General features: G+C 39.5%; 1 protein-coding gene and 1 non-coding gene across 8 annotated transcripts in view; both read left to right on the top strand.

Moving 5' to 3' along the window:
• The window catches only part of IFT81 (intraflagellar transport 81), a 144,476-nt gene that overhangs the window by 52,668 nt on the left and 66,532 nt on the right, over nucleotides 1-25,276 (top strand). For 2 of the 7 annotated variants that reach the window (XM_073790064.1, XM_073790069.1), the window contains exons 1-9: nucleotides 7,492-7,643; nucleotides 10,418-10,582; nucleotides 11,108-11,211; nucleotides 11,756-11,936; nucleotides 13,926-14,105; nucleotides 15,545-15,634; nucleotides 18,123-18,188; nucleotides 18,502-18,612; nucleotides 20,579-20,663. In XM_073790064.1, the coding sequence (XP_073646165.1) occupies nucleotides 10,439-10,582; nucleotides 11,108-11,211; nucleotides 11,756-11,936; nucleotides 13,926-14,105; nucleotides 15,545-15,634; nucleotides 18,123-18,188; nucleotides 18,502-18,612; nucleotides 20,579-20,663 (961 nt within the window). In that variant the 5' untranslated portion in view covers nucleotides 7,492-7,643; nucleotides 10,418-10,438. Of the gene's footprint in view, nucleotides 1-6,685; nucleotides 6,885-7,491; nucleotides 7,644-7,709; nucleotides 7,851-10,417; nucleotides 10,583-11,107; nucleotides 11,212-11,755; nucleotides 11,937-13,925; nucleotides 14,106-15,544; nucleotides 15,635-18,122; nucleotides 18,189-18,501; nucleotides 18,613-20,578; nucleotides 20,664-25,276 lie in introns of those variants that run through there. The other 5 variants (XM_073790065.1, XM_073790067.1, XM_073790066.1 and 2 more) reach the window with 4 other exon arrangements.
• Nucleotides 12,211-12,318, top strand: LOC117307761 (U6 spliceosomal RNA). Its single transcript, XR_004521640.1, has one exon. It is a non-coding gene; the product is annotated as a U6 spliceosomal RNA (small nuclear RNA).

A 25,276-nucleotide genomic window follows, 5' to 3' on the forward strand; every position in this document is an offset into this window, starting at 1 on the left:
TAATGGGCCATAACAGACAGTCTGCAGAGCACAATGATGGAGAATGACTGGTGGGTGTATTACTTTAAGTAACAGCATCAGGAAAGACCTCCTGACCTCCTCAGATGTTAGATGAGAAACTAACATTTGAGCTGTGACCTGGCTGAGGAGACAGAGCCAGGCTGGTGAAGATCTGGGGAAAGAACAGCCAGGCAGAAGGAACAGCAGTGCAAAGATCTTGAGGCTGGGATGGGTTTGTTTTGTCTGAGCAACTGAATGGAAACCAGTGGTTGGAGGAGTAGAGAGAGAAGGGAAACCTAGAATGAAATCAGACCTTATATCATGCAGCTCCTGGAACTTCAACCATAGGGAGCAAACACAGCTTGGAAGACTTGGGGTGACCTCCTAAGGGCCTGACTGCCCATCATTTTTTTAAAAAATTGAGGTGAGATTCACATAACATAAAATTAACCTTTTTAAAGGGAAAATTCAGTGGCATTTGGTACATTCACAGTATTGTGCAACCACTACCTCTGTCTATTTCCAGGTTTCCATCGTCCTCAAAGAAAATCCCATACCCTTGAAGCCTTTGCTCCACATTCTCCCACCCCCACCACCGCCCCAGCCCCTGGCAATCACCAGCTTGCATTCTGTCCTATGGATTTGGCTTTTCTAGATATTTCATATAAATGGAATCATACAATATGTGGCCTTTTGTGTCTAGCTTCTTTCACTTAAGGTGTTTTCAAGGTTCATCCCTGTTGCAACATGTATTCATACTTCATTTCTTTTTATGGCTGAATAATATTCTGCCGTATGTTTATACCACAAATTGTTCAGCCTTCCATCCGTTTGCCCGTCATTTTGATTCTATATTCCATCTATAGCACTCTTATAGACCTTGATTTGACGTCATCATCCCAGAAGGGAGAAAAGGTCTTGACAACATGAAGAAGAAGATTTGTGCCCTGCTGCTCCTGGCCTTTTCTTGTCCCACCCCATCAACATTTTCCTGCATGATTCTGAGCTTCCTGATGTCCCAAAATGCAGCTCCACTGCTGGTTACCCTTAAATACTCCCCCTGAATTCTATAAATACACCAACACTCAGCTGGAAAAAAAAGAACTTGAAAGGCATCTGAAATGAAAATACACTTTTTTCCCATCATCAGCCAAGTGTTTTCTCTCCATCTTCTCCCTCTTTGATTCCAGGGTAAGCGCTTGGATTTCAAACCACTAGCCCTACCTGGGAAAGAAAAGAGTTTCCTTGGCAAAGCCCTTGTAGGCAGAGAAAGCCAGATAGCATGTTAACCCTGGCCCTCACACATAGAAAATCCCTCTGCCTCACACAGAAAATCACTTTGCCTCAGCGGCCTGATTTATGATCCTTCTTCCAGACTCCGCTGAGCCAGTTTTGAGACAGTTTAGTGGGTTGGTGTAAATGGCTTTGGGATCAGGGAGACCTGTGTGTGAATCTTGGCTCAGCCAGCTGCTGGCTATGTGACCTTGGGCCCTCTATTAACTCTCCAGGACTCAGTTTCCTTAATTACAAAATGGAAAAAGCAATACTGTCCTTGCAGACCTATTGTGAAGATTAAATGAGGTGACGTGGGTGTGGGCAGTGTGCAGAAATAGAATTAGACCTAACTCCAGCGATGCCTAGATCTTCAGCTGGAGAACCAGGGAAGCTTAGAGATGCGGCGGTGGCTTGGGTGGCCTCACAGGGCCTTCCTGCCCATCATTTTGACTGTATAATTCAATTTATAATTCAGTCCATCTGCCCCTCCAGATCCCCACTCTGCCATTTTCTCCCTTGGGAGGCCAGTCTGCATGGATGGTCTTCAAGGGGTTGCCTGCTCCTTTGGTTCCCTGTTGGGTTTAGCCAAGGGGAGGCCAGGCAGGAGATCAGAGAGTGGAAGGAGAGTGAGTTCAAGACTGGCTGTATCTAAAGGCTCCTGTTGGGTAACCTTTTCCATACAGCTGCTGTGTTGGGCTTCTGGTGCCTGTTCCCTTCTCTGGCTGCTTCAGGTTTAGGGATGCAATAGCTGCCTTTGTTGCTGGACCCTTGCTGGTTTCCCTAAACCCCGCCCACACCTTTATACATAGTCCTTTATTAAGCTCTCATCAGTTGTCCAGAATGTGCCATCTTTATCCTGCCAGGAAGCTGACTGATGCAGAGGTCACCCATTTTAGTTCACAACTCAGATTTGCTAGAGGAAGTATATTATTTTATAATCAACTGAAATCCAACTCTGAGCCCCCATCCTGTCATTACTGAGCATCTCTCCCTCACACACTTCCTGGGGGCTGCAAGTCTCTGGGTTCTTTTGCAGTGACAAGGCCTCAGAGAATCACTTGCAGTCTTCTGCTGATGGCCCATCGTGGTGCTTGCTTGGTCACCCACCCATCATCCCAGGCTGCCTGGTCCTTTTAGGTCCAATGGCATTGATGCTTCCATGTCAGACCTGGGGCAAGGAAAGCTTGGGCCACACTGGAAGCCACCGGACTGATGGTGTGGCCTCCTCAAGAGCTGCCCCAAACTTACCACCTGTGATCCTTTCCCAATCTTCTTAGCATCTCTCTACTCTCTTCTTACTCTAATAGGAACTTTCCTCTCCACTCCCCCCTTGAGGACAACCAGTATAAGCTCCTCTAAAGACTTCAGACCTTTACAAAAGGCATAAGTACTGTTTCTAATTTCAGCCTGTAAAACTCAAGGCAATGCAAATTGCTTCAAGAGGAGGGGAAACAGAAGGAGTACACACATAAATTAACATTTTAATAAATTCTGACACATACGTGAAGAATTTGACAAAGTCCCTGACATACAGTAAGCGCTCAATAAGTGATGCTATAATTATTATTTGAGCACAGTAAGAATGTTAGGTGCATTCTATTTTTCAGCCCATAATTATAACCAAAGAACTAATATGAATTGCATATTATTTTGGCTCCTCTACATTACCCATTAATCTCACAAAATCCATTTTAAAAAACCATTTGACAAAAATGTAGTACCAGGCACGCATTTAATAAGACCTCTGGAATCCCATCCATGCAGTTTAACTTTTCACATATTATTTACCTTTTAACATTTTAGGAAAGCAGATTCTGCTGCTAAACATACCCACAAGATTAAATTGCCAGAGCAGAGACAATTTAGCGTCTCTGCAAAGCTCAATTCAGGTTTCGGTTTAAATTTAATTTCTTTCATCTCCAAATAACCTAGATGGCAAAGGCATTAAATGACAATTAATGGATAACGGAATAACCTACTTCTGAATTTGTTCCTATGTCTGGGTCATTTTTCCCAGTTTTAAAAGAATGAGATAAAGTGGGCAGTGTGCAGAGTAGCCCCAGATGGGATAGCATCTTGAACACTGGCATTCGCTGAATACTCATGCAGAATCCAGAAATATCTCATGGTCAGGATGAAAGGTCTAAATTTAATACCAAAAACAGAAAATTGGCTTGGCTTCCCTGTACTCTGCACAGGAAAGTTCTTGTTTGAAAGTTCTGAAATAAGAAGGGGCTGGAGACATTAAGTTCATGGCATCCTCAGATTTTTACAGGGATTTGGAAGGTCTGCTATTATCCCAAGACCTCATTTGGCCCATGATGGGAGTCTGCATTGAAGAAAGATAATTTGTTGGAAGGAAATCAGGGAGAAGGTTCGCACTAACACACAAACTCTCCACAATAAGCAGACTCATTTCTGGTTTTGCTTACCCAACTTTTGAGATTTAACCACCTTCCCTGACCACCTGAACGGGACATCTGTTGTTCTTGTTTGCACAGTGTCTCTACCTCTGGTAAGAAAATCCAGCCCTTTCTTTTGGGAAACCACCCTTACCCAATCAATTACTGTGTCCAGCAGAGTCATAACAATTGATTCAAGAATAATCTGACACATTTCAGACCAATGAGAATTTGCACTGGGAAATTGCTGGAACTATTGAAGCAAAGATTCTACTTTTATTGAGGATGCTATGCTTGAAGAATGTAAGCCTCTTGCTCCTAACAGCCCATTCAGAGAAAAGTGGGGACGAGAGACAGGAAGATGGAGGGAGAAAGAAAGTTAAGATGACATCACTGAGCTCCTGGATCAAACCATACCTGAAGGTAGTGATTTCCTTGGACTTTACAATTACATGAAATAATGACCATTCTCCTTATTTTTTTTATCTAGTACTAAACTCAGTCTTGAAAAAACACTTGACCAGGAGTGATTTTTTTTTCCCCTCTGAATAACCAGAGCAGAGGTTCACAACTGTGGATGGTCTTTGCAGTATCTATAAGGTTAAATAAGGGAGCTAGAAGGGGCAGCTTCCAGTTTCTCTCTCATCTCCTCCGCACTCCTCCCCACCTTCTCCTCCACTGGTGGCTGGTGAACATTTAAAGGATAATACCAAATAACAGCATTTTCTTTTAGTGCTTTGGTAGCAAGGGTAGAGTATGTTTCAACAACAGTCTGATTTTACAACCAAAAACTGCTAAAGAATCCATATCTTAGATCCCATAGTCTGCAACCATGAGCACCCAAGAAGCCAAAATTAACAAGAATTGAAAGGAAAAGACAAATCCAAGAAAGGCCACCCCTCCATTTACCCATGTCCCTGATGTGCATACCTTGCTTACCTGACTTAGCTAATGGAAGTGCTTTAGACAGTGGAGTTATGTACATGAATGTTCATAGCAGCACTGTTTTTTATAGCCCAAAGGTGGAAACAATCCAAATGTCTATTAATAGATAAATGGATGAACAAAAATCCATACAATGAAATATTATTCTACCATAAAGTGGAATGAAGTACCGATATGTGCTACAACTTGGATGAACCTTGAAAATATTACAACTAAGTGAAAGAAGCCAGACACAAAGAGCCACATATTTTATGATTCCATTTATATGAAATGTCCAGAAAAGGCAAGTCCATAAAGAAGGAAAGCAGATTAATGGTTGCCAGGGGCTGAGAAGTGGTGGTGGGTTTGCTTAATCACATTAAGCAAACTGGGAGATGATGGCTAAAGGGAATGGGGTTTCTTTTTGGGGTAATGAAATGTTCTTGGATTAGATAGTGGTAATGGTTGCACAACTCTGTAAAGATGCTAAAAGCAACTGAATTGTATATTTTAAATGGGTGGATTGTATGTATGTGGATTATATCTTAATAAGCTATTAAAAAAAAGAGTCAGGGTAGGAGTGGGAATCTTTCAGAGAGGCTGTCTCACATGACTGAGGCTTCCCTTCACCTGTTAAAAGTGTCAACTATAGTTCAGCCAAGAGGCAGCTTTGGGGGTTTACAAGGAAGACTCAGTAAAGCATCTAAGGAAAAAAAAGCCTTCGTGTGTGTGGCTAAGCTTGGGATGTACTCAGCAATGCCTCCACTGTTGTGAAATTGTTGCTTGGTAAGCTCTTCTTGGATACCTCAATGAATCTTTTTATCTTAAATGAATCAAGGGGTGGTTACAAGTGGTTACAAGTCTTCCTTTGGTCTGTGTGTGGGTCTGATAGATAGGCAGGGACCCAACATGTGCAAGGCTGCTCAGTGTCTCTCTTCTTTGCTCCAGATTGGAATATAAGCTTCTCAGTATATGGATCCCAGGAAGCATGCAGACTGGCTTCCAATTCTTTCCTGTGTTCCAGAGCAATCATATTAAGCACAAAATCAAGTTTGAGTGCAAAGAGTAGATTCCATTGCTTACTTGAATTGACACGTTCTTATAACTGTAATAGCAGCAACAGGCAGAGGAGGAACTAAAAACTACTAGAAAAGCCACTCTTACCTTTGTATAGCTGACATCTTTAGACTATAGAAGGAGCAAATCTAACCATCTCATTTTTTTAAAAAAAAGGGGACAAAAAAGGTAAAATGTCCTTAGCTCTTCCAGTATCGGGCACTGTTCTAATCGCTTAACCCATATCGACTCATGTAATCCTCGTATTATTATAGCCACATTTTAGAGATGAGGAAAAGAAATCTCACGTGAGGCCATACAATGGCAATCCAATACCCAAATCCAGGGAGCCAGGAGAATCTCCTAACACACGCAATAGGATCAAGTAATTATACAATCCCTTGTTTGCACCTTTTATTGTTTCTCTCAGAGTTATTTAATTTTTCAAGGTTTTAAGTGTTGCCTCCTCCAACTAGTCTTGAGCATCTGTGAGCTGGGACCTGCCTTAGTTTCCCTCCAAGCGCCCTGCAGCCAGCAATGTACCCATCTTGGAATGTTTTGTTCCCTCTGCCCAAAAAACCCTCCCCTTTCTTGTTTGGCTAATTTTTACTGACCCTTAAACGTCACATTGTCCGATGGAACCTCTCCTAACAGTACAATCCCTTCAGCTCCAAATAAACTTGTGACCCTTCATCTGGACTCTCTCATCATTGGGTCCTTCTTTATAGCATTTGTCATAGTTATATTGGTGTTGCCTGTTCAATTGTCTCTCTTCTTGCATAGACTGTCAGCTCCGTGAGGACAGGGGCCAGGTAATTCCCTGCCTTCCACTGCATCCCCAGCAGCCAGCAAAGAGCAGGGCCTACAGGAGATGCCTAATATGGAATTTTTTTTGTTTTGTCTTGCTTTATTTTGTAAGTCTGATGCTAAATCTGTAGTTGGTTTCTTCCAAGATGTTTGAGCAGGCAACTAAGTTTTCAGGGTGTGAGGAATTTCATTTTTTTTTCTTCTCATTTCTCCATTGCCAGCTGACATCACGGAGTACAGTGGTTTCCACCCTAATAGGGGCAGTTCAAAATACCATTCATCAATTAAACTCTCCCCTGAAGCCAGTTAGTGCAGTCCCGGGATTCTCTCGGCTCCAGTCTTCCTGGCCTCCTCTGTGATCTAGACATGAAGATCTCCGCCCCCCACGCCTACCTCGTAGAACGTGAACCGCATGAAAATGTAAGAACTATATTCATTTCTGCAGGTGCCTAAAAATAGACTCTCAGAAGCCAAAGAGAGCCTTAGGCCATTTCCTTTTTTTTTTTAGGCTCTCAGAATATTAAAGAAACTCTGGATGAAAAAAATTAATTCCCAGTACGGGCTATGTGGCCCAATAATGTGACAAAGAAGCTGACATCTCTATGATGAATGTGCCTTCTGTTAATCTACAATTCACAGAAGAGACTACAATTGTTCCTACGTGTAACCTAATTTGGAGATACTTATGTCAAAAATCTAAATTTGAAGCCCAGGCTAAATGCTTTCTCAACCCAAATCCCACTGGCCCTGCCTCAAAGATGTCATCACCGATGTTTGGTGAAGGAAGGAGGGAAGGAAAGCAGGAAGGAGGGAAGGAGGAAAGAGCACACGAATTTAACATGGGTGAAAAACGAAGAGAGTGTTTCGTAAACTGCAAACTGCAGGACGCTGGGGAAAGTTTATTGCCACGGTAACAACCCGCAACTCTCTAAGCTGTCCGCAGTGGCTCAGAAATTGTGAACCTAGTTTGCAGGTGGGGCCCCCTCCCTCCTTCTTTCGCCTCCAGGGCCTTGGCCACAGAGCGCGCGCCCGGGGCCTCGCGGAAACGCGCCGACCCTCCCGCCCCCGGAAGTGATGTGTCCACGGCCTAGCAACCGTTGCCAAGGAGCTCGTCTCTAGGAACTCACTAGAGCCCGGATGCCTCCGGGGGGGGAAGTGGTTTCGTGAGGAGAATTTGAGGTAACTTCGCCAAGCCGCGGTCGGAAGCTCCCCCAAACCCCTAAGTAGGAGAGAACTCCTTCCTTTCCCAGTGCAGCACCTCGAGAACGGAGGGGTAGCAGCAGTTCAACCCCAACATCGGGGGTCGGCCCCTGTGGTGCCTCGCAGTGATCCGGGCGGCTCCCCCGCGGGATGAACCGCAGGGGAGCCCAGAGCAGCCCTCGCGAGGTGCCTGGGTCTGACGTGGGGTCCTCTGTCCGCTCTCGCGAACCCCGGGGCGTGAGGGGGTGGGGGAGATACTATTTTGGGGAATCTTGGGAGGCTGCTGGTCCAGCGTGCGTGCCAGCCTGGGACCAGGGCAGCGTCGTTTCTGTGCCGAGTTGTGCCAAATAAACGCATGTCCTGGTTTCAGTTCTTCTCCCCCACCCTCTCGGGTTCTTATGTGGGTGAGTGCTTGTGAATTAGTGTGGCGACTTTCCTTTGGAAGAGGGAGAGTGATTGCTTTTGCTAATTTTAGAGCGCAGAGCCCACTGGGCACAGACAACCTACCTGTTCAGTACATCTTTGTCTCCTGGGAACGTTTTACTTGTTTGTCCAAGTATTCTGGTTTTGGGAAGGGAAAAAAGAATATATATCTGTGTGTATATGTTACGTTTTGTGTATGTGTAATTTCTACATGTATATAATTTCTAAATAGTTAAAAATTAATATATCTGTGTGTGAAGGTTGTGACGTGGACTTATACTTAAAATACTTTCAACAGTGGAAAATTTGCATCTCCAGTGTGGATTTTTATTTCATTTATGTAAAGTTTTCCTTTTATAGCTTAAAGGAAACAGTATGGAGGAAACCTCAAAATTTTAAACCACATTGGTTATCTTTTCTACCATCTTTTGGCTTATTTTTCAAAAATAATCATTTACTCATAATTTTATCATACTTATGAGGAAATGATAATATTTTTACATTTCAATGTTAGGTATCTAGCTCCACCCACCCACTTTAAAAAACCTATTTCAGAGCAAGGTGCATGCAGCTCCAATGAATGTCTTAAATAAAATAGCATCTCTTCATTTCATGGTTAGGCGCTATTAGGGAGCACTGAAGTATTTATTTCTCTTTTTTTTTTTTTTTTTGCGGTACGCGGGCCTCCCACTGCCGTGGCCTCCCCCATTGCGGAGCACAGGCTCCAGACGCGCAGCCCCAGCGGCCACGGCTCACGGGCCCAGCCGCTCCGCGGCATGTGGGATCCTCCTGGACCGTGTTCGTGGGCACGAACCCGTGTCCCCTGCATCGGCAGGCGGACTCTCAATCACTGCGCCACCAGGGAAGCCCTCTTTATTTCTTTTTTTAGTAGTTCATTTTTTAATTCATTTTTAAAAATAGCTACTCTAAAAAATTGCCTGTCTGCAAATTTCTACCACTTTTTCTCATACTAAACAAGTGATATCTGTGTGCAAGAAACACTAATAGCCTTGGTTAAACTGTTTCAGCAGTTAAATAATCAGGTAATCAATTTTTTAAAAAGTTATGATCTTCCTCACTGCCACTCTATTTAGGCTTATGCTTATTTTCTGGCCTTGGGCCTGTGAACAAATTCAGTCTAGTGGAAGAAGTCACTGTTTTAGATGCAGTGGATATTCAGAGATAGAATTAGGCACAGATATGTCCTCATGGAATTTACAGTTTAGTAGAGAAGAGAAACTGTCGGTAAGTAACTAGTACAGAACGGAAAAGTAACTCCAGGAGAGCAGTGCAGATAAAGTGGTCAGCTTGGAGGGCAAATGTTGCTATTCTGATGCAGAACTGGGGGATAACTTGAGAAAGATCTCCTAGAGGAACTTGGATTTGGAGGGCAGGGCTTGAAACATGGTTAGGATTTGCACCTCTGGAGACGGGGGAAAGGGAGAACAGTCCTAGGCAGAAAAAACAGCATTAACTGAAGGCAGAGATGGAAAAGCTATTTAGGGAGCAGTGCTTATTTCAGTCAGCTGAAGTTTGAAAGGGTGTAAGGTAACAATTGGAAATAATATTGAGAAACTGTAAATTGAGCTAGATCTTAAAGGGTCTCAAAATCCAAGAAGTTTGGACTTTATTTTGTAGGCAATGAGACGCCTACAAAATGATTTGGAATGGGAGAGGCAGAGACTGGAACTATTGAAGGCAAAGGAAATGAAGGCCTTAATTACTCAAGGGTGGCAGAGTTGATGCATCAATGTGTGAAGAGTACCTGGTGGAGGAAACCCAAAACAAAACCAAAGAGTGCACCCCCAAGGCTGAAGCTTGCAGCCTCTACCCAGCTTCAGGTGGTTGTGGCCATGTACCTAGTGGGTCCAGGGTTGCCAGATCTGATTTTCCAGAGAAATTGGTAATTTGGATTAATGTGGGCTGCTAATTAAAAAAATATATATATTAGAAGTATGTTTACAGGCTAACAAGTTTTTACCTCTAGGTAGAAATTGTGAAGCTGAGTGGGAGAAATGTTAATGTCGGTGGATTTTGTATTCATTTGTCCACATTAATTCAATGTTAATTCAGATGATTGCTATCAGATGCATATACAAAAACAGGTCATTAAATATTAACAGTATGTACTGTAGCATTCCTAAGAAAGTCTGCATACTCTTTTTCTTTCAACAAAATAACCCCTTCACAGCATTTTATATGCCATGTAGAATACTTCCCATGCCTACTTCCTATGAACTTAATACTGACTTTCTGTTGACTGTTTTTTGTTAATACAGAACTTTTGTTACCAATATTGAGGAATTTTTTTCTGTATTTTTACTCTTTAGTATAAATTATAAGACCTAATTATGAGTGATCAAATCAAATTCATCGTGGACAATCTCAATAAGGAGCCTTTTAGGAAGAACTATAACTTAATCACATTTGATTCCCTGGAGCCAATGCAACTATTACAAGTTCTCAGTGATGTTCTGGCTGAGATTGACCCAAAGGTAAGAGTTTTCTTTTTCTCTGTGATGAAAAGGGTGGCAAGAAGGCCAGTTTCTGCCATTAAATATCTGTGCATCTAGGGCAAATTATTTAACCTCTCTGGGCCTAATTTTCCATGCCTGTAAAGCTGTAGATAGTAGATGATCTTTAAGGTTTCTTAATAGCTCAAAAACTAAATTATCTACTTGTACCTTATTTAGAAATTATTTGTCTACTTCCAAACATAAATAGATTTGGTCCTGGAATGAAGATGCTTTTACGAAAGGTTTAATTGTGTTGCAAGTTGGCTCATGTCTCTCATACACTGGCCTTTTCCACTGAGACTTTTTTAAGCTTGACCTTCTTAATATGAATCCTGATTGTACTTGTATGTACCCTCACTTGGAATCTGGGGGCCTCCATACTTAATCTGTTTTTGAAGAGACCATTGTGACTGTTATGCTCTAGCAGAACAATTTTGTCAGTGAGTTTAAATATTGTACTTTGTTAGATACACAATAATAACATTTTTTCAATTTCTTTTTTAGCAAGTTGTTGATATCAGAGAGGAGATGCCAGAGCAGACAGCCAAAAGGATGTTGAGCCTTCTTGGTATCCTTAAATACAAACCTCCAGGAAATGCCACGGACATGTAAGAATCTGATCAAGTGTTGCTTTCTTAGAGCTGTGCTTTAATATCCAAACCTTCACAGTCAGTCTTTCTGGCAATACCTGTTTTCCCTAAGTCAGTGGCCTCAGAAAATCACTGAATTTCAAAATAATCTTGAATTCTTAATGTTATTTTGTCATGCAGGAGTCTTAAGTGAGTCAGTTCTTTCTCTTAATCAGAAAAGTCAGGCAAATCCATGATTCCATTTTATCATTTATCTGCCATCCTAGACAAAAACAATGACTTAAACCTGTCCAGTCAATGAAGTGAAGTATTTAGGCTGACTGTACCGGTTAATGGTTCCAAAACAACCTCCCTGTATATTCCAGTGATATATTAAAGGCCTAATTTTATGATTATTGTTAATGTGCAGACTGACTTTAGATTAGCCTTGGTTTTATCTTTTTAAAATAATCATGGAAAGCAATCAGGAAATTGTAAATTGGATTTTGAGCAAATGTTACCTCTTTTCAAGGTTTACTTATAAGCCTCTGTGTGTGCGTGTGTGTTTATTTTCTTTTTATAGGAGTAACTTTCGTCAGGGTCTGGTGATTGGAAGTAAACCTGTGATTTACCCAGTGCTCCACTGGCTTCTTCAGAGGACTAATGAACTGAAGAAAAGAGCATATTTAGCTCGTTTTTTAATAAAACTTGAGGTACCAAGTGAGTTTCTTCAGGATGAAACCGTGGCTGATACCAATAAACAGGTATACAATATATAAATGGTATTTTTAAGCTATCCGTAGTGGATTTCAAGGTGCACACATTCAAATATATATTGATCTCACTTTAGTTTATTTGCTGTCTCTGTATTTCCAGTGGCATCAAAAGGTAAAACAGTTATCAGCTAATGTTCAGCTGTAATCACTTATGAAAATATTGACTTTTGCACACAAATACCTTTTTGGTGATAGAGTATGTGGATAGAAAAAAAACCCCTGAAATTTGGATCTTAGAGTAATTTATTACTTAAGAATTGTGGTGCTCTCTCCGGCAGCACATATACTAAAAATTGGAACGACTCAGAGAAGGTTAGCATGGCCCCTGTGCAAGGATGACACGCAAATTCATGAAGTGTTCCATATTTTATACTCAGCCATAAAAAGAAACGAAATTGAGTGATTTGTAGTGAGGTGGATGGACCTAGAGTCTGTCATACAGAGTGAAGTAAGTCAGAAAGAGAAAAACAAATACCGTATGCTAACACATATATATGGAATCTAAAAAAAAAAAAAAAGTTATGAAGAACCTAGGGGCAGGACAGGAATAAAGATGCAGATGTAGAGAATGGACTTGAGGACACGGGAAGGGGGAAGGGTAAGCTGGGATGAAGTGAGAGAGTGGCATGGACATATATACACTACCAAATGTAAAATAGATAGCTAGTGGGAAGCAGCTGCATAGCATAGGGAGATCAGCTCGGTGCTTTGTGACCACCTAGAGGGGTGGGATAGGAAAGGTGGGAGGGAGAAGCAAAAGGGAGGCGATATGGGGATATATGTATATGTATAGCTGATTCACTTTGTTATAAAGCAGAAACTAACACACCATTGTAAAGCAATTATACTCCAATAAAGATGTTTAAAAAATAAATAAATAAATGTGGGTTGAATAAAAAAAAAAAAAAGAATTGTGGGTAGTTAGGATCCTGGGCTTGGGACTGCAGAATACTTTGTTGATCAGTTCTGTGACTGTATAATTTGTCATCCAAATCAGAGAGGAAAGGGGTTATCATAATTACACTGGAGCAAAAGGTATAAATTGACAGTATGCCAGGCGAATTGGTACATGTGAGCACCTTCAAAGATTGTGTGTAGACAAAGAAGCCAAGCTTATGATCTCAAAGGATGTTCCAGTCAGGCAGAAGGTAGAGAAAGGACCAGGAATTTGTAATTTCAGTGTACTTTCCTCTCCAGAGTTTTGGGGTGATACTGGGTTCTGGCCTTAAGGTCTTAAAGCTCTTGACTACTCAGGATTCTGGCTGGTCTGGCTCCTGGTCCTGGGATTTCAAAGCACATTGCTGATCAAAGACTATGGAAAGAAAGAATTTAGGCTTAAGATTTCAAAGAACTTTGATTTAAAAGAAAAAATTTGCCTCTGTTTAGTGTTTGTGCTTTTGTTCTATAGTAGGTATGTAGGCCGTTTTGTGCCAGTTTGTTGTGAGTAGTCTGTCAATCTGTCTCTCCCAATAGATTATGAGATCTATGAAAACAGATATCATGTCTTATCCATCTTTGTTTTCCTCCAGAGTTTGGTAGGGTTGCTTCTATATGGTATGTGCTCAAAATTTGTATTAATGGAAACAATCAACTAAATGTTTTTTCATCCATATATTTTGGATGAAATATATTTCATCCATAGCAATCACTCAAAATAGAGTCAGTATTGATCTCTTAAGACATTTCTAGGGTTGAAAGATTTATGCAAATAATTATGTCAAATGTTACAGTAGATGCCTTGAGAAAAGTATAGCAGAATGAGACCACTGCAGCCCCTACCTTTGAATGCTTTACGTAATGTAAGAAATAGAGGTGTAAATATGAAATATTTTATTATTTTATATTTTATTTTATTTATTGTAAATATGAAATATTTTATCCTCCCTACCCTCCCACATCAATAAATTTTTTTTTTTTTTTTTTTTTTGTGGTACGTGGGCCTCTCACTGCTGTGGCCTCTCCCATTGCGGAGCACAGGCTCCAGACGCGCAGGCTCCGCGGCCATGGCTCACGGGCCCAGCCACTCCGTGGCATGTGGGATCTTCCCGGACCGGGGCACGAACCCGCGTCCCCTGCATCGGCAGGCGGACTCGCAACCACTGCGCCACCAGGGAAGCCCGCACATCAATAAATTTGATAGAAACCAATTCCTCTGGAGTAAGGTTATTTTATTTTATTTTTTAAATAAATTTATTTATTTATTTGCCTGTGTTGGGTCTTCGTTGCTGTGCGCAAGCTTTCTCTAGTTGGGGCGAGTGGGGGCAACTCTTCGTTGCGGGGCTCAGGCTTCTCGTTGCGGTGGCTTCTCTTGTTGCGGAGCGCGGGCTCTAGGCATGTGGGCTTCAGTAGTTGTGGCACGTGGGCTCTAGAGCGCCGGCTCGGTAGTTGTGGCGCACGGGCTTAGTTGCTCCGCGGCACGTGGGATCTTCCCGGACCAGGGCTCAAACCCGTGTCCCCTGCACTGGCAGGCGGATTCTTAAACACTGCACCACCAGGGACGTCCCTGGAGGAAGGTTATTAATAGGCTTTTACTAAACACGCCCAGCTAATTATTAATGGAAGGATTAATTATAAGACGTTTGTCCTCGAAGCATGTTTGAAGTATATGTATAAAATGACTTACACATTTAGCCATTTAGCAGAGAGCCTAATAAAAAATGAACATTGTGGGCTTCCCTGGTGGCGCAGTGGTTGAGAGTCCGCCTGGCAATGCAGGGGACACGGGTTCGTGCCCCGGTCCGGGAAGATCCCACATGCCGTGGAGCGGCTGGGCCCGTGAGCCATGGCCGCTGAGCCTGTGCGTCCGGAACCTGTGCTCTGCAGCGGGGGAGGCCACAACAGTGAGAGGCCCGCGTATCGCAAAAAAAAAAAAAAAATGAACATTGTCTTTCTGAATGAAGAGTTTTAGAATGATTTACAGACTTGCAGAATATGATCAGTCAAGAAAAAATATTATTAATTTTCTGTCATTATCCACAAAAAGACCTATTTTAAAAAAATTTTGGATAAGAGTTGTGATTTTTTTCATTCATTTAACTACTTTTTATTGCACACCTGTATTGGTTATGCACTATGCTAGGCCCTAGGAATGTAGAAGTCTCCACAAGTAGTATGATTCTTATCCTCCTGACTCTCACTGTCTAAAGTAACTAGCAATTATAATTTTATATGATATTTACTCTGATATCATGGTACTCTGATATGGAATAGGTACAGGGCTAGAGAAGGCTTCTTTGAGGATAGTGGTGTCTGTGCTGAGACCTGAAGGATTAATAGGAGCTATCCTGGCAAATGGTGAGGGAGTCATAGAGTATTCTCTGAGGGAATAGGGTGTGTAAAGTGAAGGTGGAATATTCCAGGGATTGAAAGAAGATCAACAAAGCTAGTGAATAGAGTGTTAGTTAGGGAAGTAACCAGAGAAATCTTTAGAGGCCAGATTATATACACCAACTTTTTTTGTGTCCTGTATAAATGTTTAAGGATATATTTAAATGCTGTTCTATACCGATTAAGTAATCACTTTAATAGATAACCTGATTAAGAAAAGCCTACTGGATCTAGTCACTAGTTTATAATTTTTTAACTTGTTCTTTTAGTATGAAGATTTGATGGAAGCCTTTAAAACTTTGCATAAAGAATGTGAGCAGCTCAAGACATCTGGATTTTCTACAGCAGAAATAAGAAGGGTAAAGGAAAAAAAACATAATAACCATTTTTTGGGGAACTTGAATTAAATTCAGTATGAGTCTTAAGATTATGTGGAAACTAGTGATAGCAAATGGCAAATTTTCTTTTGTAGGACCTTTGCTGATTCTTTACTGAAGAAATTAATGAGGCCAGGGTAACTTCATAATTAGTTCTTATGTACTATATAGACCATTACCATGGATTAAAAGCAATTAAAATTTGGGTCTTGGGCTTCCCTGGTGGCGCAGTGGTTGAGAGTCTGCCTGCTGATGCAGGGGACATGGGTTCATGGCCCGGTCCGAGAAGATCCCACATGCTGCGGAGCGGCTGGGCCCGTGAGCCATGGCCACTGAGCCTGCACGTCCAGAGCCTGTGCTCCACAACTGGAGAGGCCACAACAGTGAGAGGCCCGCGTACCGCAAAAAAAAAAAAAAAAAAAAAATTGGGTCTTTATCTAATATATATATATGATATAGAAAAAAAAATATATGTGTGTGTGTATTTGGGATCATGCTATACATAATTATTTGTTTTTTTAATCATTACATGGGAATATATTCCCATTGTTATCTTTCTAAAGTATGATTTTTCATGACTAAATTTATATTAATTAATTATTAATATTAATTTAATATTCTGTGGTATGGATAGTCTAACAATTTTTGGTGTTTTGTTTTCATTTTTTGCTGTCATAGATAATGCTGTGATTATCGTCTACATAAATTTATTTGGGGGTACCTGCGGTTGTTTCCTTAGAGTAAATTCCTAGAAGTAGAATTGCTTATTAAAGCATATGAGAATTTTTAGGACTTTTGATGTATGTTACTTAGTGTTCTCCAAAAAATGTCTTTATATTCTTGCTAGGTGTGTAAGTTCTTTCTCTAAACAATTGCTAATTCTCACTTTCATGGATTTTGTATTTTTAGAAATCACATCTTTATCTTCTCATTCAAACAGGAAACATTAGAAGTTGCTTCCTCAGGGAGGCCTTCCCTGATTCCCTAGATAGATTATTTCCCCCCAGTTCTTTCTGTTTCATAACACTCATTACACTTATGATTATTTTAATGCCTGTCTTACCAACTGTATTTAAACCCAGTGAGGGCAGGGACCACGTCTACATATCTTGTTCACCACAGTATCCCCAGTGCCTATCACAGTGCCCTGCATGTGGGAGGTTCTCAATAAGAGTTTGAGAATGTATGTATGAATGTATAAGAAATGAAAGATGAACTCACATCTAATGGAAAAGAAAGACCCATAAGTAGATAGTTATCACAAAGTATGGAATAAGAGTGATGTCTATCTATGGTTCCTCCATTATGTTATGTGAGTAAACTAAAATGATAAAATAACTTAGCGTCTGTGATTTTAATTTTATTAATTATTACCGAAGTATTTTTCAACATATTCTTTGTAAAGAAGTGTGATTAAGCAAAAAATAGAAAATAATTCACTCAAAATGCCATGCTCTAGTGATAACTGCTACTGATATTTTAGTGAATATATTTAATATATTTTTCTTGGTATTGTATTATATATAAATGTTATAATCTGCTTCTTTCAAGTAATGTCATATCATGACTTTTTCTCATGTCATTCAACATTCTTCATGATTTTTAGTGATTTTCATTGTGTTGTGCCATGATTTACTTAATAATCCTCAGACATTTGGGTCATTTCCAAATTTTAGATATAATTGACATCTATGAGGATCTTTATAGATTCCCAGAGGTGAAATTACTGAGCCAGAATGCATACACATTTATTTTAAGACTTTTGATATTGTTCTTCAATATAATGCCACCAGTTGTAACAGTGCCTATTTTCCCAAATCCTGTCAGTACTGACTACCGTATATATTTTTCCTTTTATTATTACTGTGAGAGTTAGCCTATTAGTTTTTTGGGTTAGGAAGGATTTTTTGTTTGTTTTCACTAGAAACTATTGTGGAGCTGGTTAAATGACATTTTTGAAATCTTTATTTTTAGAGATGGAATTGGTTAATTGACAAAACCAGATACAAATTTATGTCTTGAAAACACCATAGCCTTAAAAATAATTTTGGTGGAAAATTGACAGAATATATAGTTTGGTATTTAACAGAGCAGACGGGATGTCAGCAGCTGTTGTTCATGTTTTTAGACCTGTACACTTTCCATTATAGAAGATTTTTTAAAAATCATGTGCCCATATTTGGAATCAGAACACAAATGTCTGGTTGGCAGCTTTACCTTACTGCTTTGTAACCTGTTTCAGTTGCTTTTCTAGATGAACACCAAGCTACCAAATAAATTACCCTGCATAAAGAACCCTGGGGTGAGGGGTGGGAATAGAAATGCCCTTCATCCAAAAGAGGATCTTTGTTCCTTAATGCTCTGGTTATAAGTGATGGAAATGGTAGATGCATAATCATGTAAAGACCTTATCTGAATTCTACAGACAAAGAATACTTTTTCTTATAACGTCTTCTTGACTACTTTTTAGGATATCAGTGCAATGGAGGAAGAAAAGGATCAGCTCATTAAGAGAGTTGAACGTTTGAAGAAAAGGGTAAGGCAAGAATTAGCACTGTAAGACTTTGGCCCCAATTCCCAAGGACTTGCAAAGATTTAGGAATGCAAATAAAGATTAAGCAAGGCATGAGTGTACATCGGAGGCTGGAGTCAAATACATTGATGGAAAGGGAATCTCCCTAGGCAGCAGCCCAAAACTTGTTAAGGACCTGGAGTCTGAAACTTTAGTGTCATCTCTAGGGAATACTGTTTACCAAAAGGAAATGATAAGTGGATGTCTGAGTCACATGACATGCTAACGTCTTTCTTAAACCTGATAGTAATATATACTATTTATTCCCTCACTGTAGGTGGAGACAGTTCAGAATCATCAACGGATGCTTAAAATAGCAAGGCAACTTCGAGTTGAGAAAGAGAGAGAAGAATTTCTTGCACAACAGAAACAGGAACAAAAGAATCAGGTACCCACATAAAAGTTTATATTCTCATTGTGAAAGAAATAGTTCCTGCTGATCATTCAAATGTAAAGAAGATTTTTTAGAATTGTAGTTCACGATTCCCTTTGTTAACATGATGAAATACTCTTTTTAAGAGTATTGTGTGGTGAGCTTCCCTGGTGGCGCAGTGGTTAAGAATCTGCCTGCCAATGCAGGGGACATGGGTTCGAACCCTGGTCTGGGAAGATCCCACATGCCGTGGAGCAACTAAGCCCGTGAGCCACAACTACTGAGCCTGCACATCTGGAGCCTATACTCCGCAACGGGAGAGGCCGCAAGAGTGAGAGGCCCGCGCACCGCGATGAAGAGTGGCCCCTGCTCGCCGCAACTGGAGAAAGCTGTTGCACAGAAACGAAGACCCAACACAGCCAAAAATAAAATATAAAGTAAATAAATAAATTTATAAAAACAAACAAACAAACAACAACAAAAAAAGAGTATTGTGTGGCACCAACAGCAAAAACAATACCATCTTTTGGGTTCTATTCTCTGTAGGTATCTATACACTATCTTTTGGCCCATGCTTAACTCATGTTGTTCCAGCATTACAGAATATCCATTGTAATGTTAAGCAGTAAGATTAACTGCTAATAAAACTTCTAGAATCTCTTAAAGGGTGTCCTGAGATTGTGGGGCTATGAAAAAACATCCATTTTATTCCACTGATCACTGTATTCTTTACACTTTACTCCATGGGCAAATAAGCAGATCTTGAAAAGGGTCAAAATTACCCACACTCCACGTTTTTAGACTTTGCCTTGAAGAAAAAATAATTTGGCCAGAATTTCTTTTTTAAAAAAAATTTATTTATTTTATTTATTTATTTTTGGCTGCATTTGGTCTTCATTGCTGCGCGCAGGTTTTCTTTAGTTGCAGCGAGCAGGGGCTACTCTTTGCTGTGGTGCGCGGGCTTCCCATTGCAGAGGCTTCTCTTGTTGTGGAGCATGGGCTCTAGGCACACGGGCTTCAGTAGTTGCGGCGCATGGGCTCAGTGGTTGTGGCTCATAGGCTCTAGAGCACAGGCTCAGTAGTTGTGGCGCATGGGCTTCGTTGCTCCACGGCATGTGGGATCTTCCCGGACCAGGGCTCGAACCTGTGTCCCCTGCACTGGCAGGCGGATTCTTAACCACTGCGCCACTAGGGAATTCCCAGCCAGAAAGTATTTCTTCTATTTTATTAAAAATCTATCTTAGGGCTTCCCTGGTGGTGCAGTGGTTGAGAGTCCGCCTGCCGATGCAGGGGACACGGGTTTGTGCCCCGGTCTGGGAAGATTCCACATGCTGTGGAGCGGCTGGGCCCATGAGCCATGGCCGCTGAGCCTGCGCGTCAGGAGCCTGTGCTCCGCGACAGGAGAGGCCACAACAGTGAGAGGCCTGTGTACCGCAAAAAAAAAAAAATCTATCTTAACACTGAGTAGACTTGTACATTAAAAATATATTTCAAATCAGCTTCATTTCCTACTAAGTGAGCAGTTTAGATGTTTGGCTCTTTTGGAACTTGGCTTGGCATCATAATAGTTACCCTGCAGCAGTAAGCTGCATTGCCCACGCCCTGAATGGTTACTTAGCATCAGTTTCTGATTCCTGAGCCATCATTTCTGAGAATGCTAGCATTCCTTAGAATAAAGAAAACCATGTTTTAACAAGAAAAGCCTGGTGCATATACTTTTCTAACCAGCATTTTTCCTTGATCACCTAATTCAACAAATAACTAAAGAAAAAGTTTCTGAAAGCTTTTCTTTTAAGATTTACATGAGAGGGTATTGAGCGAACCAATTACATTTTGGGTTTAGCTTAGTAATTTTTTAGTTCTTATCATTTGTTCCCTTTACAGCATAATAATTATGTGGAACTTGTATTTTTCATTGCATGTCTATGAATGGTAGGTTTCATTAGACTAAGGAAGTAATAGATCTAATTGTATTTTAAAGCTATTTCATGCAGTGCAGAGACTGCAAAGAATACAAAACCAGTTGAAAAGTATGCGCCATGCAGCAGCAGATGCGAAGCCTGAAAGTAAGTGGAAATTATATGATGATCATATAATATGATATAAGTCATCATATTAGCGAGAATATTAATTTAAATCAGTAGTCTTCCTTACTAATGGGAACTAATTATCATCAAGTGATAGCTCAGCATTTTAGGGCATCATTTCCTAGCTAGCAAGTGACAGCCCTGATGAAGACATCCTTAAGTGTTCACCTGTGGTTTTTAAATTCCCTTTCAGTGTTTTGTCAGAGGGTGAACTAATGAAAACCACGATGGAGAGAGGCTCTCTGGTGTGTGAATGTATAAAATACTTAGAATGTATTTTATGAGAATGATGGATGGAAAAAATGTGAATATTGTTTTAGTGCCAGGGCTATAAAGAAAAAGAGTAAAATGCTGGACCCTTAAAACTGTTGTTTCATATTTTGGGTTATGCTAATGACATGGGTATCCCTGGCTCTGCTGGCACATTAGCTTTACATAGAGGATACATTGTTCTGATATTCCAGATTATACCACCAAACCTATCCTAGGCATTTTTTAAGTGTGCTCATCAGAAGGGAGACCATGTAAATTGGAAGAGCAGTAAAAAGTTCTCATTGGTATTGGAGAAATATTTCAGTATAAATATCCAGCTATGGGAAGGTTAATTTATCTTTTTCTGGTATTCTGTGAAATATTATACTCTAAGATATAATATACAGAATGACTGTAATAAAAAAGACAGTCAATAACAGGTGTTGACAAGGATGTAGAGAAATTGGAACCTGCATACTTTGCTAGTGGGAATGTAAAATGATGCATCCACTTTGGAAAACAGTTTGGCAGTTCCTCAAAGTGTTAAACCTAGAATTACCATATGATCCGGCAATTTTATTCTACCAAGAGAGTTTAAAACATATGTCCACCCAAAAAGTTGTACATAAATGTTCATAGCAGCATTGTTCATAATAGCCAAAAAGTAAAAACAACCCCAGTATCCCTAAACTGATGAATGAATAAACAAACTGTAGCATATCCATACAGTGGAATGTTATTCAACAATAAAAGGAATGAAGTGTTGATACATGCTACAATATGCATGAACCCCAAAAACATCTTAAGTGAAAGAAACTAGTCACAAAAACATATTATATGACCCCATTTGTATGAAATTTCCAGAATAAGCAAATCCATAGAGATGGAAGTCAAACTAGTGATTGCCTAGGGTTGGGGAACTGTAGGGGAGGACAGCTGTGTTGGTAGGTGGATGATGGGGGGAGGAGGTGACTGCTAGTGGGTATAGAGGCTTCTTTTTAAGCTGATTAAAATGGTCTAAAATTGATTGTGGTAATCGTTACACAATTCTGTGAATTTACTAAAAGCCATTGAATTGTACACTTTAAACAGATGAATTTTATGGCTGTGTGGTAAATTATATCTCAATAAAACTGTTGAAAGAGGTAATACAGTATTTCCTTGATTCTAGACACATGTTCTTTACCATTTTAATTGGTTTTGCAATTGAGATACATCTTATACTTTATGTATGCATTTCACATGGTATTTGTAATTTAGTTGATGGCATCTTAAAATCAAGGAAATACGGCATATTTAATTGATATTTAAGAAACCAGTATAGTACTCCCTATAAAATGTATGGTTCATACGTATTAATTAGTGGCTTTCCATAGAATCTCTGACTCCTCTCAGTCATAAATTCAGATTCAAGCAGTACCTGGAAGTTGCCATGCATTTAGTTGTTGGTGTCATTTGATTCCTTATTCACTAAGTTTTCACCTTTTAGGAGAATGTTTAGGACAAAAGAAAGTAATTTTTTAGTGCTTTTTTTCCTCCTTAGTATTATATATAGTATATCTTTTTAGTATATGTTCTTTGGGTTTGATGTAGGGTCCTTCACATCTTTACTGTAAAAAATTAAGATAAATCTTCAAAAGAAATTCCTTAAATTATAGCCATTTAAAAATTAATATCAATAAGCAATTTGTTTTCATATGTCTATCCTTGCTAAGAAATTTCTAGAACTTAACATTAATAGTGAATTTTTGAAAATGAAGGTAATGTATATAAGAATTGAAAGATTTGGTATGCAGAAAAATTGATTGATCAGTACAGTTTAATACAACTTAAAATGTTAGCCTGAACATGTGTTTCTGCTTATCCTCAGTTTTATTTGGTTAAATATTTCTTGCTATTATGTTTTAATTCTGGTAACTAAACAGAATATCCAAAGATATTTATAGTATTAGTAATATTTCATTTTTTGTTTGAATTGATAGACTTTGTTTTGCTTTGGCTTTCTAGCCTAAATAGAATTGTTTGGGCCAGGAAATACATAATTATTTAGTAATAAAATGGACAAATAAAGTTGTTCTGTTTTGGGCATCTCTCGAAATGTTAGTAGATGATGCTAAACAGTAAAGTCAATTGTGTTGTTACGCAGTAACAGAAGTAATTGGCTCAAAACCAATAGTCCATTAATTCAGTGTTTACTGGACATCTGCTACTTGTCAGATACTGTGCTAAGTGCTAGGAATAGAAAGAAAAGCTATTTCTATTAAAGTGCTCACAGTCTAATGGAGAAATGACAAGCAGTGGACAATTATAATGCAGTGTGACAAATACACCGATGGAGCTCAGCACAGGCTCCCATGAGAACAAAGAGGCAAAGAGCACTAAACGCTAACACAGAGTCAAATGGTTTCCTGGAGGTGTGGCAATTGAGTTAAATTAAAGCTGGAGAGGTAGAAGAGTGGAAGACATTCCATGCCAAGGCAGAGTGACCTAAAAGAACATAAATGTAGTAAGCTAAGCAAATGATGGAGGAAGAAGTAGAGATAAAAGGGCAGGCTTCTTCTGACTGCTTGTCTTTGAAAAGAAAGCAAGGGAGAGAGTGTGCAAATGATTGAGAAATATAGTACTGTGCATAGATTGAGGCAGGGTAGTGGTCTAGTGGTGTTCACATTGCTGGAGAGTCAGTCAGACAAAGGAAGATTGGAAGATTCAGGAGGAAAAGGTGAGAATTGGTAACAACCTTTCCTGTGTGCTCCCATTGTGTCCCTGTATTGCGCTGAATGTTCTACAGCAATTACCATAATATGTTAATTGTTGGCATATCTGACTCTGACACAGCTAAACAGGCTAGTCACCAAGGCATAATTGTTCTTTCTATTTTCAGGCCTTAGCACACAGATTACACACAGCCAGCATTCAGTAAACAATCTGTTAAATAGTTGGGTGGTGGGAGTAGAGACCTTAACCCTGCATAGGAAGAAAATGATCTTTTCCACGGGTAGGAGGGAAATCAAGTAAGAAAAAAAAATGGCTGAAAATATAAAAATAAGGTATTATGTGTGCAATATATGTTTTTTGTGGATGGACAGGGAGTGGGGAGCAGGAAGTTAAGGAGTTCCTGATTTGTTGACATCTTTCTGGGAAGCAGAGTCTTAAGTATTATATTCAGCAGCCTAGGAAAAGAGTAAACAGATGTTCAGTTGCTTCAGGTATTTAGTTTAATAAGGTCCATCGAAATTTTTTAGTAACAACAAATGGCTTACAAAAAATTTCTGTTTGCTTAAATAACATAAAAGTATTTTTAGTATAACAGTATAATTTGTATTTTTTCAGAGTAACAGCTGTATTATAAAATACTCACTTGTTAATTCATCTTTATACTCTACATATTCCTGAGATTTATTATGTAAAAGAAGCTACTCATTCAGTTGTAATAGGATCAGTGAGACGTTTTCAAAGGGTTTTTAATCAAAATGTTTGCGGAGATCTTAAGTGACCTTATATTTAATTTCACCAGGATTTTCAAAGATAATTTTTAAAAAACTGCATAGAAACGTGTCCACTTTTCATAAGTTAAAATTTTTAAGAGAAGGATTTAAAATGTGATGGAAACTCTGTTTTTGTTTTTTAATAGCTTTACTGAGGTAAAATGGACATACAGTAAACAGCACATGTTTAGAGTATACACTTGATAAGTTTTGACATACATATACACTAGTGAAACTGTCAACCTTAATCAAAATAACAAACATATCCATCACCTCTAAACATTTCCTTGTGCCCCTTTGTAATATCTCACTCCTGTCCCTCTCTGCCTCTCTAACCCACCCCAGGCAACCACTGATCTGCTTTCTGTTACTATAGATTGGTTTGTATTTTCTAGAATTAGAAACTTTTTTTAAATAAGGAAAGTAATATTAAAGAATTTTAAATCTTTAAAAACATTTTAGATTTTGATTTCTTGCATCTCTGATTACATGCACTATGTTTAAGAACTTGAAGGTGGAAAAACTAGTCATCTAATAGCCAAAGAAGCCAGGTGGTAGAGTTAATCGGAAACCATATAGGAATGTCTGCCTAATTATAGTGTGATTCAGTAAACACTTTCTTTTCCCTTCCTATCCCCAGTCCCTAAAAAAAGAGGTGGAAAATTGTAGGGATGAATGGAAAACTCGTGAATTTACCATTAATAAATTTTTACACATTAATATACGGTTAGCACAGCAGAACTAAAAATAATTTTAAGGCTTTGGCTGAGATTTATTATGCAATCTACGTACGTAGGTTACTTAAACCGGAAATCCAGTGTTTTAAAAAGTCAAGCCAGAATTTGTAAATGTGTA

The sequence above is a fragment of the Tursiops truncatus genome, chromosome 13 (genome assembly GCF_011762595.2).
Source record: "Tursiops truncatus isolate mTurTru1 chromosome 13, mTurTru1.mat.Y, whole genome shotgun sequence".
Lineage (NCBI taxonomy): Eukaryota > Metazoa > Chordata > Mammalia > Artiodactyla > Delphinidae > Tursiops > Tursiops truncatus.